This window comes from Solea solea, chromosome 6, assembly GCF_958295425.1.
Source record: "Solea solea chromosome 6, fSolSol10.1, whole genome shotgun sequence".
NCBI classification, from domain to species: domain Eukaryota; kingdom Metazoa; phylum Chordata; class Actinopteri; order Pleuronectiformes; family Soleidae; genus Solea; species Solea solea.
The window spans coordinates 14,107,157-14,126,206 of NC_081139.1; the positions used below are offsets into that span (position 1 = coordinate 14,107,157).

General features: G+C 42.3%; 1 protein-coding gene across 1 annotated transcript; it reads right to left on the reverse strand.

The window, feature by feature from the left end:
• Nucleotides 1-24: 24 nt before the first annotated feature.
• On the reverse strand, nucleotides 25-17,339 carry efcc1 (EF-hand and coiled-coil domain containing 1). The gene is made up of 8 exons (XM_058632783.1): nucleotides 16,575-17,339; nucleotides 14,304-14,743; nucleotides 6,065-6,222; nucleotides 5,806-5,941; nucleotides 3,123-3,279; nucleotides 1,701-1,859; nucleotides 1,155-1,224; nucleotides 25-974 (listed from the first exon to the last, which is right to left on the reverse strand). The coding sequence occupies exons 1-8, from the start codon at nucleotides 17,238-17,240 to the stop codon at nucleotides 841-843; spliced, it is 1,920 nt and encodes a 639-aa protein (XP_058488766.1). The 5' UTR covers nucleotides 17,241-17,339; the 3' UTR covers nucleotides 25-840.
• Nucleotides 17,340-19,050: the final 1,711 nt, after the last annotated feature.

Sequence of the window (19,050 nt, forward strand, 5' to 3'; positions counted from 1 at the left end):
GAATAAATCACAAACCCACAATACTGCATAACTGAAAGTCTTTAATTGACACGACTCAGTGACATCAGTGAGTGGTTTTGTATCCAGGGAAAGGTAGCAATGACACTGCAACTGATTCCACTCAGATTGACATGTTTGTCATTTCAGGTGAAATACTGAGAAACAGGTGAGGAGGCAGTGACCATAGGATACTTAAATGCTAATGTCATAGAAATGGTGCAGCTGTGTGGACACAAGAGTCACATTGTTGTTTATATTTACATACATTGCAGGGGAAGTGACCTAATCACGACTGGTCACATGAGGTGCATGCATGACATACGGCAATCCAGTCATACCACATAAGTGTGGTCCGATCTCTCAGGATGGATGTTAACACCAGGTCTAAACAGGTCCTACGTTTCCCAAACACAGAGATATTAGCAGATATTGGAATACAGTCACTTTCCCCACCTTACAGTTCTATCTGTCATCTTATAATTCCAAGTGAAGGTCAAAGCTTCTCACAGACTAATGTGTGCCCCTTTAAAGTTTAGCTTATTTCAACATTTTCACATTCAGAATCCTGTGGATTCTGAAACGCATGTGCAATAATAGCTGTTGAAGCATGAATCTACTTGTATGTATAGTAAAGTATTTCACGAAAGACGTTAACTCTCTAGTCAAGACTAATATTCCTGTATAGATGACAGGGTCTACAGAGTATAGAAGCTACAATATAATACATTAATGATACACTATATACATCCATGAACCTGATTCTAAATCACAGGCGTAACGTCTGGTGTTCCTGGAGAAAGGCTGCTGGAACAACACTGGCCCAGCAGGAGGCAGTGTTGTTTAGCAGGAGATGATGAGAGCGTTGAGAGACTGCTGACTCTGTGTTCTCTCCAGAGGTCCACCACTGGACAGAATCTCACAGGCTGCCAGTTCGTGATAGAGAGCGTTGAGCACCTCCAGTATGTGAGCTTTGCCTGAGCAGTAAAGGAACAGATGTGAGCGACGTGGAAATCATGTTACACACACACACACACACACACACACGAGCCGACGAGAGCTTCATTTGATTCCAGGCACTGAGTGCCTGTACGTTTTCATTATCGCATTTCACAGGTCTTGTATTAATTTTTATTGGACGTGTGAGCCCCACTAACCGTGTTGTGGATCGCTGCAGGACTCCAAAGTGCTGAGTAAGATTTTCCCAAGAGACCTGCGGGAGACATTCTGAAACGAGAGAGACAGAGATTCTCAGATGGGCTGTCAGGCAGTTAACAGGCCCTTAAAGAGAAAGTCTGACTTGTTCAACAAGTGTGGGTTAGATTCACTCAAACCCACGTTGTTCTTTTTAAAATGTCTTTCTTTTTAATGACTTTTAATTTCAGAGTATCGTCTATGTCCATGTCTTCATGAAGGTTTGTCCCTGAACAGCATTTTATGGTCTGTTTTTCATTCTGACTGACCACATAAATCACTCCAGTACGGCGCGAGTGGATTCATCTCAGCTGGAAACACTGCAAAATGATTTTGATTACTCTAAGTTTTAGTTCGTCTGATGTCCTAACTGTGTGTTTACGAGACTTAATGGTGCTAACAATCAAAACAAGATGTTCGGGTTGCAACATGGCACAAATATGATGTGAATATGACAAACCCATCTTCGGTCTCATCTTCCCTTTCAGGGTGCAGTTGCAGTGACTCACCAGGTCTCGGAGCTGCTGGAGGAGCTGGAGGATGTCTACAAGTTTGTCCTCCACCAGAGACAGACGAACCCTCTCTGTCTCCAACATCTGCAGCTCCATGTGAAGCAGCTCCGTCTCCTCTGCCTTCTGCTGCAGCTCCTGCACCAAAGAATCCTTCATCTGAAAACACACAGCACAGGTAAGTCAGGTCCCTCTGCTCACAGGATGGTTCATCTGAGACGAGCACCAGTCAGAGAAAAGACATGGACTACGGAAAAGGTCAAGGAAATTGTGAAGAGTGCAGCACGAGATGGTCAACGTCAGACGTGATGTTCACAGTGACTCACTCAGACATTATCCAGGGATTAGACTAAGGAGCTGGCGAGAGATGTTCAGAGTGACTTTTGTTACTTTTTTGGCATAAAGACTGACCTTGTCAGGACCAGTAGTCCTCATGGAGACAAAAACCTGCTCCTAATAAGGCAGAACCTCATTTCTCATTGATTGGTTCGGTTAAGTTTGGGGATAAAGCTTTGGTCAGGCTGTCGAAATGAATGGAATTTAATGTAGAGCTGCACGAACCTCTGTGTGTATGTGGTTAGGGTTAGGATTGGCCCCAGACCTTTGGACCCCAGTATACACAAATATACACATACATACACTTCACCAGTTACAGATTAAATAGATGCTTGGGGTTAGTGTGTGGGTAAAATGTTGCTGGACACCTGGTTTTCTGAGGAGTTCTACTGCCCATAAGCTAAATCAGGCTTTAGGTACTGAAACATGACAATAACAAAATCGCTGCTTAACATCTTGATGCAATATAAATGCATCTAGTGTAAATGCTGGAAATCCCTGCAGTGCACCTTTTTACGTCAGAGCGAAGTGAAGGACAAATGTCTCACCCACACATCCTGCACATAAACAAAGCCTCACAGTCAGGACTGTGTTTACTTTGAACTTTTCCTCCCCGAGTGCTGAGATGTCCTGGGAACACATTACATCACCGTTCCCCCTTCTGCTTGTCTTCCTGTGTTGTGAAAATACTACTCAGCTGTAACAGGAGACCATTAATTTATGATTCTTAAGTGTCATGGAGGACAAGGAGGGAGAGGGGGGAGAGGGGGTGTGTTCCTGTGGTCAGCTCCAGTGAGATACAGCTGCTCACACACAGACACACGGACAGAGGGAGGCTTTGTAGCCACTGCTGGTGGTTTGGTTAGGTGGAAGTTGCACACTCAAGCCACTCGCTGTGGTTTAGCTTTTGAAGCTGTTGACTTTCATAACAACCTTCCCCAGTCCTCTATAATCTACTTTAACACCATACTCACAGCCACACAATGGTTTGTAATGTAAAGCAAGGCAAAAAGCCACACAGAGGGAGCGGCTTTGTGTACCCTGGTAGGCCACCCTGGTGTGATGGTGGTCAGCGGAGGTGTGTACCTGGTCTATGTCTATCTCGGCCTGGCTCTCCTTCAGCTCCAGCTGCTTGTGCAGCTTAGTCACCCTCTCCAGGAGCTCCACCACAGCGCTGCAGCTCTCCTCACTCCGGGAACTTCCGAAATTGGACAGCAGCTTCTTGAATGTCTTGTCGTCGCACCTGGTCGAGAACATGTGTGAGAAGACACAGAGTATATCAGGTTCAGAGACACAGAAACTGGATTTTGAAGGATGTAGTATGTCCTGAGTAAGCGAGCAACAAAACACTGTGAAGGGTTTATGGTGGATGTAGTGCCTATTTAAATTATGTTTCCTTTTCTGTGCTTTGGATTAGATGTCAACATAGGTTAATCCTTAATATTTTTATATATAAAAAAAAAACATATTTTATACCATATTTTATTGGAGGCATGCAAATAACTGTGAATGTGGTTGTTTGTCTATATGTGTAAGCCCTGTCATACAAATGGGCTGCAACACCCTCATGACCCAACAAAGCAGTAGCAGATGTAGAACGTACTTCAATAATTGGGTACAAAAAGAAACTGTAACTTATGTAAAAGTATAATTTTCATTGTTTTCCATGATTGATGACAGCCAATCTTTTACCTGCAGGAGCCTAACGAGAAAACGTAATGCTCCTTTATCGTTACGCTCATACTATTAGTATAAGAAATATGCTTTTTAATTTAATTGTTAGTATGATACTAACAATAAAATTAAAAAGCATATTTCTAGAGAAATATGGGGCAACCCATGGCCAAGTGGAAAGGAAACTTGTAACCGAAAGGTTGCCAGTTTGAGTCCCTGCCTGGCCACAGCCAAGGTTCCCCTAATGCCCATTGTTAATTGGACACTTTAAATTGACCCCAGTTTCTTTCTGTAGCTGCTGCGAGTGAAACAAAAACGCTGCTTGACAATGTGAGGAACTGGTGCCGTTTTAGTTCTTTTGAAAATAACTAAAAAAGTCTGTCAAACGCTGCTCAACTCTGCACTCACAGATTTTGAAACGTAATGGTCCTAATGCCTTAATGTTATTCCTGTCAAGCATACATCTATGATGTGCCTTATATGTTTATTAAACAACATGCTCGGATGTGATTATGTGTGTAAACTTTGTATGTTGCACTCCTGTATACATTTGGCACCGTACTATGTTTGGACCTGCAAAGGCACCGCAGATGTGTATTGGCTCTGAGCTATAATCTGGTGCAGGTCATCGAATGGTAACATTTATCCTTGAACTGTATGATGTCCATTTTGAATAAATAAATGAATGATAATTTCAAAGTGATTCTTCAGAGGGAAAAGCAGAACAGAATTATCAACCAGGGCTGCAATGCTGCGGAGCTTTTAAGACTTTTGTAGCACACGGCTTTGGTTTTATGGCACATTTACTCTGTGGTGCGCTTTCATCAGCCTTGTTTCCAGCTGCAGAGACTTTTCTCCAAAACAAGGTCTGGTAAAGCCACTGGAAGCTGTCCAAAAAATATAGGGAGGAGCATCTACACTCGGTCTATGTAATGTCAATAAGATGAAGTTGGATTACACAGACAGAGAAAGCAACTGTGTGGAAGTGAATGAAGTGTCAGGTTGCAAACACCTGGGTGATTTCTTGGAGAGTTGGAAAAGACCAAAGAGCTGACGGTGGAGTCAATAATTTACATTTGGCAGGTGAAAGGTTATGAATACTAATGCTGCGTATTAGAGCATACCTGAGACGTGGCTTATCCAGAGGGGGACAAAAAAAATGGTTTAAGTTTCTCTTTCCCAAATAATTTTTTCCCTTGAACTCAGTGAAAAACACTAAGAGGTCAATGAAAAATGTGAAAGAGAACGAAGAGACTGGACTTGCACTATGTTGCATGAATATCTAAGTGCATCCAGCTGCAGATGTGAAGAGCAGCCATGAAGGTTTAGGTTATTTAGGGTTAAGATAAGGGTTAACCATTGTCTGGATTCCCAAAAAAAGGTGGGGTTAGTGGGAGAGGTTTGAAAGGGGTGTGGTCTGTATGGGTCTGTGAAGCAACAGCTGGATCATTTTCTAATTATGCAGTAGCAGATGGTACTACATGACAGTGGATGGGACATCATTTCAAAGGATCCTAGGCACAGTATTGTTTTCCTTCCTTATGTAAAGAAAAATATGCCAACATGCTCAAGGAAATCAGAAAGGAAGCATGTTTTTAGTTCTCTTATCACGGCTGCTAAACACTTCTGGTTCATTTCATTCGGTGAGGAACCTTCCGAAGGCAAAAAAGAAAAAAGAGTGGAGTAGTGGACTGCAGCTGATTGGTCAGGCACATGAGTAAGACTGATGAAGTCACAGACCTACAGCTAATGAGAGACGACAGCAAAAGCTCAAATTAGTGAGTGCAGAGCTCACGACATTATGCAAACATCTTCAGTCATCTGGAGAAAGTTTCCTGACTTATTAGAATTATTATTATTCAGTGTATTATTCATGTCCTTCTCTGCAATAACTTCACTCTTACATATGTTGATGTGAGGGGGGAAAAAAGCCATAACATGTTCTCTTATGATCTGCTCCCAAAGCTAACTAAAAATGATGTGTTACATATGTGATGCTTTTAGGTGTTTTTAAGTTCAAAATAACAATGCAATCCTAAAATGACAGTGTAATAGTTATCCTTACATGACAGGCTTTCTGTGAGCTGTGCTGTACCTTTCTCCGCAGCAGGAGAGCCTGGTCAGGATCCTCTTCACCTCGTCCACCTGCTTCTGTTGATCTCTGGTCCACTTGTCGTCTTCCTCATCAGAGGCGGCCTGGCCCTCCACTGAGCGAAACAGCTGCTCCTCCACTAGACCATCATCAACAACAATCTGTTATCACCACTAAGTTTTGAGTCAGTCCTACCTTTGCAGTAAAGAGACACTAGCAAATGCATTTTTTTTTTTTTTTTTTAAATTAAAAGTCATCTCACTTTTGTCTGGCGTTGTCACAGCGCGCCCTGTTGGAGAACAGCGGTCATGTTGGGAATCCTGGCAGCATCTCTGGCCCATTCTGCTGCCGCCGCTCAGCTGCTGCTGCTGCTGCTCCGCACTAGTGCTACTCGGGAGTTGTAGTTTCGACGCCTCCGACCTGAAAGGCATAGCGTCTGTTCAAGCGAGTCTGTTCGACAGCAGGTTTCTCTGTACATGTACATGATCCTTTCTGCACCGTCGCGAATCCTTCTTGTCACCGTATGCTCTTCAAATTTGCACAGATGAGGAAAAGTTCAGTCCAATCCAATTCTCCACATCAAAGAGAACATATCAAGTAACACAAGGCAGTATATGTATTAAGCCACATCTACAAGCAGCACGATCATTTTATAGAGGCGTCTGATGTTGTGTGCCAAATCTGGGTGGGGTAATTGAAGCCAGACATTGTATCTTAGAGGCATTTTACAGTAAAGTGGGTCAGCGGTAGAACGGCTGTGTGAGTGCAGGAGTAAGCTTGTAAGCTGTGAGGTAAAAGCACTGGTTTAAACAGAACTGTTGCAAACATAATTTACACTCCTTTAAATAGTTTTCATACCTCTGCCGCAACTATTTCATCAGCAGCTGAACGTGTATGCTGTATATGTCGACGCGTGATTCGTATGTCGCGGACACGTTCACATTTGGGCCTAAAACAAGTCTGAGGCTGCAGTTTGTGCCAATCGATCGCTCTGCAGCGGTTTGAATTTTCTAGGTTTCTCCAGCCGTCTGCTCTTTTGTGTTGGGGGAAATCCGATAGGGGGCCTTCGTAAATCACTGTATAAGTGTTTCCAGATGACGATGACTTACTGGGGGGGGGGGGGGAAGAGAAAGTCTCAAAAAGGTTTTCAGCAGCCTAACTCTCAGAGAAAAAAAAGGAGAAAAAAAAAAAGCACAGCACCCTGATGTTTATATCCTGTTGGCACGAGGCAGATGCTGTTGGACAACATTATATTCTGGGTATGACTTTAGATTTCTTTGTTTAAACACTGGAGAGAATCAACTGACCACACTAATTGTCAACAATTACAGCAGGATTTCAGGCAATCAATCAGAGAGTCCTACTTTAATCAGTGGTGGAGTAAAGTCAGAGTTTGTTCATGAGGGCGAGCAGCTGCACTTGGACCAACACGGAACACGGTGCATGGACATGAACACATTCAAACCTTTGCCGGTTGCTGTAGAAACGCCCGGCCTCTGGAATGAACTGTTGGAGGGCTTTTTCTAATGCAGGCTTTTGGTGTGACTAATTGCACTTTAATGGAAAGTTGCTGCAGGGAGGCTGCAGCCTGTGTCCGCTGAATACTGTAGCAAGGCTACGGCTTCTCTCTCATGCTTTTGACATGCAAAATTACTTTGAGGCTTAGAGCGGGGGGGGGGGGGGGGAGTCAAAAGAATGACCTGTTCACTATCACACAAATGTTTGGCTCTAATTTGTCTTCAAATTGGGAATAAGATTTAAACTGTTTTAAAGTGGGGCTTCTCATTACATGGTTTGATGGGTGGTGGTGCTGAGTATGAGCATTCTGTCTGAATGGGCAGAGACACCTGAAAGTAGTCCAGACAGACGTCTTGGATGTGGGTCGGGTTGTGGGAACTCAGCAGACACCAAAAATATTTGATCAGTGTTCCATTAGACAGGCCTTTAAGTTCTCGCCAATGGAGCAAATGCAAAAGCAGCATGTGATGAGTTTGACCTGCCAAAAGGCCGAGACAGAGAGGATGTTAACGACGCTGCAGACTTTGCAGTGGAATATGGGTGTGAACGTAGGTGTTTTGTTTTGCATTTCGGTGAGTAAGGATTTGTCAAATGTATACAAACAGTGAGCATACAGCGATGGTTGACATTTTTAACGACTAGTTGCAGAATGACAAACATCGTCTGCAAGAAAACAAGTTAAAACTGAGGTTAACAATGTTAACCAATCATTTGATATTAAAGTTTGATCCCATTACAAGATGAATGGTTTCACTCATCATGACAAACAGTTTGACTTTGATCAGCCAAGTGTTTTCTCATGTTTCAGCTATAGCTAGTGTCCGGCATATTTAGCAGAAAAGTATAACAACTGAAACAAAGCTGGGAAATATTTTTAGCTTATTTTAGCTCACTGGGGGTTTTTATGGCACATGTTAAGGATAATGTAGGTTAACAGCTCTCTTGGAAAGAAAGAAAGAAAGAAAGAAAGAAAGAAAGAAAGAAAGAAAAAAGAAAGAAAGAAAAAAAGAACGAACTGGGTCTGTCAGCAAAGTCTAGTTCTAAAGTTCAAAAAAATAAAAAAAGGGGGAAAAAAATGAGTGCTGCTTCAAATATCACAAATAGAAAAAATAAAGTTATTGCCATAGCAGCTTCAAGGAGGATGAAGGTAGAACTGCAGCCACACGCTGCTGCAAACCTGCAAACAGTCGCTTTCGAGGAAGCACTAAACATGTGGAGCAGAGACAGTTAATCAATTTAACATTTCCTGAACTGTGTGGCTGCTCCCCACTTAAACTTATTTCCCTTTTCTTTCTTTCTTTTGTTTTTAAACTGATCCCTATGCCGAGGCACCTCTCGACTCATCTATGGCCAAAATTATATTGAAACATGGAAAGAACGACAAGTTGCAAAGAACACAGAAGCACTCTCCAACAGGAAAACTCTAAGTTCTCCATCTTATAGTTTTAAGTATTAAGAGATGTGGGGCTATACAAATAAAATGAAACTTAAAAATCCCAGTGCAGCATGTGTGCCACTTCTCTTTGACTGTATATTATATACTGGAACAATAGAATAGAAAATAACCAGCTTGAGATTTAAGACCTTGGCAAAGAAAATGCACAAGTGGCATAGTTAAATATACAATGTATGGCTGCATTTTGTAGCCTGTTTAATGGAGGCCTAATTTTTACAACCCCCCTAAAGGTGCACAGTAGGAGTAGAGGTAAACACGAAGGGCTCTATTGTGCTTTGTCAGGGCATTTGCTAATTAATAAGATCCTAATAGCAAAAGCATAAAGATGTGCATTTGGTCCGTGGGGGAGGGGGTGGTATACTCCAGCTGTTTGTTGTTACATCGCGAATCCTCCTCCCTGTGTTTATCAAGGCGCTGCAAAGAGGTGAACTTTCCAACCCCCCCCCCCAGTTGCCCCGAGGAGCCATTTCCTTTTCAGGTGTCATCGGTCAATGCTAGTGTTCTTTCTCTTGAGAGGTCTGAGAATGAAGGGCATGCTGTGAACTTGAGCTTGAACATTAGTCAGGGCATGTCGGTGCCCTGCAGCATGACAGACACAGGTGAGGGGTTGTGTTTACATAGCTGACGATTACTAATCATGTCTTGGGATAGAAATGCTTGGTATCAGGAGAAGACATAATCCAAAAAAAGCAATGTTTGTAACATTTATAGAGGGTGGTTATAGCGAGAGCTTTCCTTCTGCAAGCAAAAAGCAAAGAAACCCCCCCCCCCCCCCTCCCCAACGTCAAACAAATGAGGAGTGGAGTACAGGAAAAAGAAGTCCAACCAGAGTGGGTGGCATGAGTTTCTAAGATATTTTGTGTGTGATGTATTTCTGCTGATGTAAGCATACCTGCAAACCAGAAAGAGAGAGAGTGGGGCAGTGGCCCAAGGTGAAAATTAGTCCACTTGGCAGTGTGAGTTATTGAAGTCTGTTCAAGAACAACAGTAAGGCAGCAGCAGCGGAATGCCACGGGTCCCACACATCCCCAAGAGTGTGTCCTTTGCACATTATTTAATGGGGAGGAATGCCAAGGCAGCACCTGCTCCACACAATGCTGCAGCTCTTGTGTGGAGGCAGATAAATGGTCCACTGGACCCTCCTCTCGCCTTCACTTTCAGGCGCCATGCAGAGTGAATGAAAAGGCTAGAAGATTATGCCTCCCCCGGGGCCTGCCTGTAGAGGGCCAGGGGTTAGAGGCAAACAGAGAAGAAGAATGCAGTCGTGATACTGAGCTTTAAAATTGCACACTTACTACACATGTGCTTATAGAGGCGCTCTATAAATCCCCGGAATATATAAACGGAGACACCTGGAATCAAGAGGATCGATAGATTGAAGATATTCTGGATGAATGACGACCAAACTTCATTTCAGTGGGTGACTCTGTATGTCAGATGTGTACATGTGTTTTATTTGGGGCTTGGAAAAGATGACAGAGAGCTGAATGAAGCCATTCAGCTCTTGCGGTTGATGCGAAACATGGATGTCATTTCATGAACAAACAGTTGAGTGTTTGCTTCTTCGTCCAGATGGTATGCTTTTCCTCCCCCGCTTTTCTTTCTCTCGCTCTTTGCGGTGCTTCCTATTGTCTAATCCCTCCGGTCATTACAGAGCTCTAAAAGGTTAGACTGAATGATTTAGACTCCCATTTTTCTCCACTGACACCCTTGAACAATCACAGTCGAGTCACACTCCTCTGTGTTCATCAACTCTTCTGGAAGCTGCAGCTCTACCTCGGCTCTGTCCTGTGCTCACACACGATTCTGAAAATCACAGACGTTATGCAACAACACCCACACATCTAAAGTTTCACTTTGAAGAACAAATGTTCTTTTTTTTTCTTTTTCTGCTGGGATGTTGATAGAACATTCGTAAGGGGATTTTTCTAGATGAGAAAATGTACGTCAAAAAAAGAAAAGGAAGCTCAAATTCAAATCACATGTTGGAGGAACAGTTCCACATTAATCTAAGATGTAGCTAAATCTAGACTAAGAACCAAACTTTATGGATAAATTCAATGAAACTAAGAAGAAATTGCATTACAGAATCACCAAACTAATCAATTCATTTAGAAAAGGTCTAAATAAAATGTCCTGCTTATGATCTAGGAAAAAATGGTGGAACTGTGTTCTTGACGGGGAGAGTCATTCACACAATCGCGATGCAAGAGAGCGTTCAATGTGAACCTGTGAAATGTCAACATGCATTTATTTTATATACAACTGAGCTTCTCTTCTTTGCTCTTCATTGTTCCGCAAATAGAAAGTGGTGACACGGTGTTCTTTAAGTTTTAAACACTAACACGTTTTGTTTAGAGCATTCAAGTTTGTTTTTTTTCCACTCTGCAACTTCAAAGCACACAAACACGCTGAAGTTGGAAGAGTAACTTCACAACTCAGAAAATGGGATTTATCATTTATCGCATTTAAAGAAATGAAAAAAGAAATGATGAGCCGTGAGTGAAAATAAACGTTGAACTTAGTGCTTATGAAGACCGTCCTCTCTTAATAATAACTGTCCATGTTGCTTCTTTCATCTATGACCATTCCATTAGATTGATTGCACTGTATGTATGACTGTAACCATGACAACCAAACCTAACTTTAAGGTTATGATTATTTCAGCCCTTCCCAAAACCGCATAAAAAATAGTTTTTGTGCTGAAACCTAACCAAACCATAAGAATTTGTATTTGATAAGCGTGATCACCTTTTCATTATTGTTACCCAGGAGACGATGCTCCAGCCTGGCACCACCGTTATGCAACCGCTGGTACACAAGCACTAGTTTACTCTGTACAGCTATTACTGTAACCGTGGCAACCAAGAAACTCACACACTCGCGCACTTGACCCCTGTACAGACAGCACTACATTTGGAGATGTTCCTGCTATAGTTGCATCAGATGGCAGGGATACATAAGGGTTGAATCATAACTAACTAACTAATTCTATTGATTGAAAATGCCAATTGTGTTTCAATTTGCAATTTCAATTTGAAAACGATTAATAGTTCAGCTTACTGTACATATATGGCTATTTAGGCTTGAAAACGTGTTGTGCTTTGAATATCTCACTGTCGCCCACCGTTATTATCACAGAGCTTAAGTCAAATCCACAGAAGCAGTGCCGGACCGACTCCCTCCCCCCCCCGGCCCTGTAACTCTTTCCTCTGAGACCTAATCTCATTACTTGTCACAGCAGTTTAGAAATAAGCCACAGGGATAATGTTACGGTCAGTCTTTTCAACAGACCCCCAGACACATAGCAGCATCTTCCAAAAACCTACCACACATGATCCGAGACATCTGACAGTGAGGTGAGCGAGTAATGACTTAATGTAAAGGCAGCTCTAAGTCAGCAAGAAGAATCGTCACAGTGTCTTTGCCTGTGCTTTGAGATGAGACGTGCCTGAGTAAGCATTGATGTCTTCAGTGGGAATATATACACGGAGCTCAGTTGCTAAGACCCATAGGAGAGAGGGGGGGGCTGTGTGGTATTGTCCATGTGGGCACAGAGTGAAAGAAGTGAGCAGAGATTGATGGGAACGGCCAGTCTGTGGAGCTCCTCACTCAATGGAGCTCTCTCCTGACAAGTCAGAGCCTTTGTGGTGTTGAGTTATTTACCAACGGGCATCAATGGCAGGGCAGTGAAAAGATTTTTGGAACACAGTCTGCATAGATTAGTGGAGTTTAGGGTAAAAGGCAGGGTATTGTGGCTGCTAAATGTGTTATTTAGATCTTCTTTAAATGGGTGTATGCAGGTAGTGGTGAGGACTTTAATCGTATATGGATACGACTAGATGTAGATGTTTCAACCACTCACAGCCTCACATCTGCGATCTAGGAAAGCCAGACCTGCAGACACTGATTATACGTTTGGAGCAGGGACAACAGACACAGAGATAAACATTAAACATTTCAAAGTCCAATTACACCCCGACTTCCACCAAAATGAACAGTTCCCAACGGTAGCAGAGCTCGAGCAGAACCCACCTGCCACACACGATGCTCGTTGAATAAACTCAAACACAACAAGGCCGAAAATTGGAACAGCGAACCACATCAAGGCTTCATAAATAGCATAGCAGAGTTTCCAGGCTTGAAGCCAGAGGTAAACAGAGTCATTTTATTCAGGGAGAAACTATAATTCACGATGGTTCCTCTCACCACAAAGACCTGCCTCATTCAGTGACATACCAAAACAAGCCTGTCTTCCCTGTGACATAATGAGCAGCCATTGTTTTGGCACAGGGTTTTGACAGCTGACTGAAACTGATGAAGAAGAAGAACTCTCTGTGACCTTAGGGCAGTGTGTCTTTCTTGCCGTTTTTTTCTTCTGCTTCTTCTAAATAACACCAATAATAACGGTAATTAGTTTGTTGCTGTAGTTTGCTTACCTTCTTGTAATTCCCAGATAAAATGAGGAGGACGTGGGTTTGACTGACCTCAAAGACCCGGTCAAGCAGTCAATACCTCAGTCAATAAAAACTTAGATTCAAGTGTCCAGGACAATGTCTAAATGCAAACGCATATATTCTAGTGTGACACCCATAGTCAGAACCTTCTGTCAGACTTCTGCTTCTGCCATCACTCTTCTGGAATTGTCTTTGTTGTCTCGAAGTGAATGTTTGCACAAATGAAAAAGCAGAGCAGATGTTTGGACTGTGTCTCCTCAAAGAAACTTGTGCTGTTGAGTTTAATTTAGCCGAACATACACACGCTGAAGTTGATGGAAGTGGCTGTGTGAAAAATCAAATCCTTGAATAAATACCATGAACATGTTCACGTCTCCAGAGAGTAAAACAAGTTCTGTCATTTCAGCTTCATGAATGTGAACATTTTCTGGTTTCTTTGATCCTCTATGGCAGTGAATTAAATCCCTTTTTTTTTTTTTAAAATTAGATCTTGCTATGTTTTCTATGCCTATTTTTGGACAAAAATATATATTGAGAACATCATCCTTTTGAGTGTCGGCAAATAATGATTGATACCTTTCACTATTTTACGACATTTTATGGACTTTACGGAGTAAACAATAATTAAAATAATCTTTTATTGCAGTCCCATATCAGACCTTCCAAGTGTGTTGGAGAACATAATGTAGCCTTCAGTTCACATCAAAACTCAAAAAAGATGTTCAGTCTCTCAATTGGCAGCCTCTGTAGAGCTGACCTGGCTCCTGATATAAATATGAAAGGTTTATTCTGGGCTTATAAAAAGCAATACTTTTTGCAATCAGGTGATTGAAAAATATAATTAATTTATCTTCTATTTCTGCCAAATTAAAAGAATTTTTCTGGATCTTTAAGTATTCTAACCACAGCATTTGCCTGGTTCCAGACTCAGACATCTCTACTATACAGAGCTGTAGATCTGTTATTGTGAGCTCTGAAACCAGTTACCAGTTTAAATGGTGTCGGATAATAAGTGAAATGTTTTGTTGATGCTGAAATATCAAATACTGCAGTTATGTTGGGTATTTTACCTGTAGTAGAGGAGCTCCGATTCCAGCTGCAGGATGTGTCTCTGCAGCACTGGCACATGATTGGCCTTGGCCTCCAGTTCTTTCACTTTACTCAGTCCACTGAGCAACGCCTGTCTGGCCTCCTCCACCTTCCTCCTCATGCCCACCTGCTCCTTCTTCAGAGCGCGGTTACATTCCTCCAGAGTCGCAACAGTCTCTTTAGAGCTCCACAGCTCCTGCTCCAGTCTGTGGTTAAACAGCATGGCTTCCTCAACCTGTCGGTCTCTGGAGTTCTGCAGCAGTTCGATCTCTTGGATGATGTTCTGCAGGCTCTTCAGGTTGCTGTGGGTGCTGCTCTTCAGGTTGCCGTTGCTTATAGTTTTAAGGGCAGTTTGTTTCTGTTGGGCGACAAAACAGCCGTCCTCTGGTCTGTGTTTGGAGTGGCTCTTCCACAGTCCTACCTGAGGAGAAATGGAACAGATTACCTAAGGGATCACGATATTCTCTATAAATCCAAATTGATGACACAGGGGCAACACTGACACATTAGCCATTAATAAAAACAAGGCTGCAGGTTGTGCCAAATATCAATAGCCAAGTCGATGTCATTCTTCTAAGTTCAGCAGTAGTGTCATTATTGAGATTGGCTGTCACTGATTAGCATTTCTTCAGCTGTAAACGTTAAGAAAGTCCTTAACAAAGGCCTTTTTTTGCTGCTGCGTTCTCCAGTTTGACCAATGTCTTACACTAATTAGCCACAACATTAGAACTGGGTACTTGTATCCCCATTGTGTTTGGATTTAAAGCCACAATATATGGAGAATAACCTACAAACTAAGTCTAAAATCTCAATATTGAATGAACTCTTTCAAAACAGGACACAGATTCTCACCAGTGACTAATTTGTGATAAGTCATCAAAAGTGACTTTCTCACTTGCTAATAAGCATCCAGATCTTTAATTTAGAAATATTAGTCAGATAAAATGTCGGGGGAAAATGTCGATCATTTTCTTGATTACTGGAGAACTTGTTTGGTCTGTAAAATGTCAGAAAATCCGTGTCTACATTGTTCGGTCACCATAATGTTTAGAAAACACCAGGGTAAACTGTGTTTATCTTAGTCCAACATCACACTTGTCTTGTCCTTTAATTTAGCTCACTAATCCAACACTCAACGACTGTTAGACTACTTTGATTAAAGGGTCTCAGGGTGTCCACACTGAAATCCACTGGTCAGCAACATACTGACATGAACAATAGCAGTGGACTGTCACGTAATACTATAAGTTAGAGATACATATTTACAATGTCTATAGGTCTTATTGGACACTAAGAATCCTGAGTACCACCATCTGATACTGTAGTACTGAGAGTAAATCATTAACTAATGCTTACTACACTACATCTTGTAAGCCACCAGTTCTTCTGGTTGTTGGTGGCAGTGGTTTTCTTAATGCCTAGTACAAATAAGTGAGTGAGAGAGAGAGACACACACGCTCCATGAGACTGCGGGCAAAAAGAGACCATATGGTTGTTCATAAAACCAAAGAAAACCAAACATTGACATTGAGCCTGATAATAATGACTGTATCTATGTATTAGCCGTCTAATGCATCTAAGGCATCCAACAACACCATGTCATCACATTTAAAACATGCACTGCACCAAAACCTACACTACCTCAGTCAATAAAAACATAATAAGCAGTGTGCTAAATACTGTCTGAATTAACTTAGGGCCAAAAGTTTTATTCTCAACAAGGAAAAGTTAGAAATGGTCTAAATGGTAAGTTCATCTCTGCCAGTCTCCACACGTTCTTAGTACCAAACCACCAAGGGGTGTCTGTTGAATTGAACAATGTTCTCATTAGTGGACACCAGAGTGAGTGACAGCTGGTAGGTAAAGTTGCAGGCCACATCTGTGAATCTAAGGTTCCACAAACTGACATGGTGCAAACCTTGAGAATTGAAAATGGGAGTTGGGGGACTGTCCATTTTCATCTAGTCTCTGTTTCAAACAGAAGGGGTTAGGAACACAAAGCCCCTTTCAGCCCCCCTTGTAGCGCTTGCAAGAAATGGCCATTGCCTAGGTCTGATGTAATCAGCTCTTCTAGGGGCCCCCTCTCTGCTCGGGGCCCCCGGAACATTCCCTGCTTTGCATACTACCACCTCTGTGACACATTTACATGGGGGAAACTTTAAAAGAGTTTTTGTGAGTTCTCTTTTGCTTGGCAGAGTTCACTCGTACTACACACTGACGCACCATCATCTAGTGCGCAGCAGTGCTCTCACCTGCAGAGCCAGACAGCGAGCATCGCTGCTCTGAAGCGCGGCTCGCATGTCCTCGATCAGCTCCCTCAAACTTGCATTCTCGTCCTCCAGCTTGGTTATTCGGTCCTCCGCCTCCTCCAGCGACACGATCTCCTCGTAGCACTCTTTGGTGCAGGAGCCAAGTCTGCAGCCGGAGGCGTGCCGCCCCTCCGCGGAGGCAGAGGAGCGCACACACAGCAGCTTCTCTCGCCGCTTCAGAGGGCTCCTGAGGCGGATCTGAGTCTCTATGTGCTCGCTGTCCTTCCCCACCAGCAGCCGGCCATTCTCGTACTGACAGCCCGCCTTGGTGCTGAAGTATCCGCACAGTTTGGCGTGGAAGTGTCTGAAGGTGAGCTCGCTGGGTAAACTGTCCAAAACCCCGGCGCACTCCGAGTCCTCGGACTCTTTGTTCAGTCCCAGAACTTCACACAGGATGTTGAAGTCCTCCACGGCAAGCCTGCCTCCCCCCTGGTAGTCCATATGATGGAAAATCTCCTGCAGATACTGATCCAACCCGGTGGCCAACACTATGATTTCGTTCTCCACTCCCCGGTCCAGTCCGTAATGGTAAGCCAAGGTGCTGACTATCCATTGCGTCCTGCGCGCTGGTCTGCCGTACGGATCAGAGGACTCTGCTGCATCCATCATTTCTGCTGGGCAACATCATATTTACGCAAACTCTGAAAGAGTGGACCGCGGTTGTTTCCACAGCATCTGAACGTGCTGCTCTCTCTGTGTGAGTGAGAAAGACTGCATGGAGGAGAAGGAGGAGAAGGAGGGGGAGGAAACGTGTGCTCACTCACAGACAGATTTGAATGTTGCACTGCCCCCAAATTCAAATCTAGGGGTCCCAGCACTGAATCACTAACTTTCTTTTTCTTTTTTCTTTTAAATCTTTTTTCTCCCTTTCTTTCTTTGGCTCTCTGTCTTTGTTTCATTTTCACCCATAATCACAGACAGATACACCCCCGACAGAAATAAACAGAAATAGACATTATTAGTCTTTTCTTATGATTAGCTAGTATGTAATCTGTATGTCTGTATCTCCCCATATCTTTAATCCAGTGGTTCTGAGAAAATATTATCACCAACGTTAAAATACAGTGGCGTAAATAAGCCGAACACAGTCAGCTATGGACTTTTCACGGGAGGCAGATTTATTCCCATTAAGATAATTTCCTCCTCTTCCTCACATATTCTTCAGACACTGATATAGTGACACTAGATTAAGATGGAGCGAGAGAAGAGGTGACTCATTATAATTATTTAATGTATGATTAAAAAAAAGTTATTTGTTTCATTTTCTACACACATTTATGATTTCCCTCCAAGTACCACCAGAGGAAGATTGCGTACCACTGGTGGTACATGTACCACAGTATGAGAACCATGGATCTAATATATATCTGACAGATTTTGTTGTACATAAAATATGGAAGTGTAAGTTTATGTGAAGCACTGATATTAAACTCATCATAGCTTTACATGCTTTGATGTTTTGTATGAAGAAATTCAGGCCTGCTGCAAATATCCCACACACACATACTGCCTTTTGCCTGATTATAATTACCACCAGGTGTGTAAACTTTTGTCATTCACGTTGACCTTGTTAAGATGCCCCAGGGACTAATAGACTTTGTTTCCCCAGAATTTTACAGCAAAGGGTTGAAGGGGCTTCCCGTACATTTTTGCAAGTTTCTCTGACATTATGACATGTCTGCAGTAGGAAACTGCTTTTCACAATGGGTCAAGTGTCCCAGCAATGAAAAATGCCACTACCCTCAGTCTGAGGCAGTTAAAAGGTATAAAGTCATCAAATCCCTTTATATCTATCTATATCTATATAGATATAGATATAGATATATAAACATATAAATATATATATATATATATATATATATACACATATTTGATATATATATATTCTTTACATCTGTGTTGTCCTACCATCAAACATTTTTATATTGACCGAAAGTAAACGTCAAAGTAAACGTCAAACAATTCACTAGCATAATTAAAGGACATGTGTACTGGAATAATGCAATAATGTACTGTACATGTTTTACACGCCAGCACAACATCAGCAATAATAATTCATATTCACTGAATTCAAATTGTAGTGACCTTTGCTTATCAAAAACAGCCAGTTACTGCTTTTTTGTTTAGAGTGATGGTCTGGTTTCTATTAACTCAAGTTATTTTATTATCCACATGTCCATAAACGCCACACCATAGCCATAGCCCATTTTCCTAAAAAAACAAGAGGCAAATCCGTGTTTGACAAAATGAAAAAAATGTCAAAAAGTGTATGGTTAGAGTTTTAAAATTAATGCAACACCAACAAGAAAACTGTAGCAGGACTCTGGCAAGACAAACAAAAACAAAACATAAAATAAGTAAAATAAACTTTCCAACTCTCCTGCTCTGCTAGAACCAGCAGCACATGAAGGCACCTTCA

What these genes read in the sequence shown, in the direction of transcription:
- efcc1 (XM_058632783.1), bottom strand. Translation starts at nt 17,240, where the DNA reads ATGATGGATGCAGCAGAGTCCTCTGATCCGTACGGCAGACCAGCGCGC. An exon ending in TCGGAGCTCCTCTACTACAG is followed by an intron (nt 6,223 to 14,303) that starts GTAAAATACCCA and finishes TATGCCTTTCAG; the next exon opens with GTCGGAGGCGTCGAAACTAC. An exon ending in CCGAGATAGACATAGACCAG is followed by an intron (nt 1,860 to 3,122) that starts GTACACACCTCC and finishes GTGTGTTTTCAG; the next exon opens with ATGAAGGATTCTTTGGTGCA.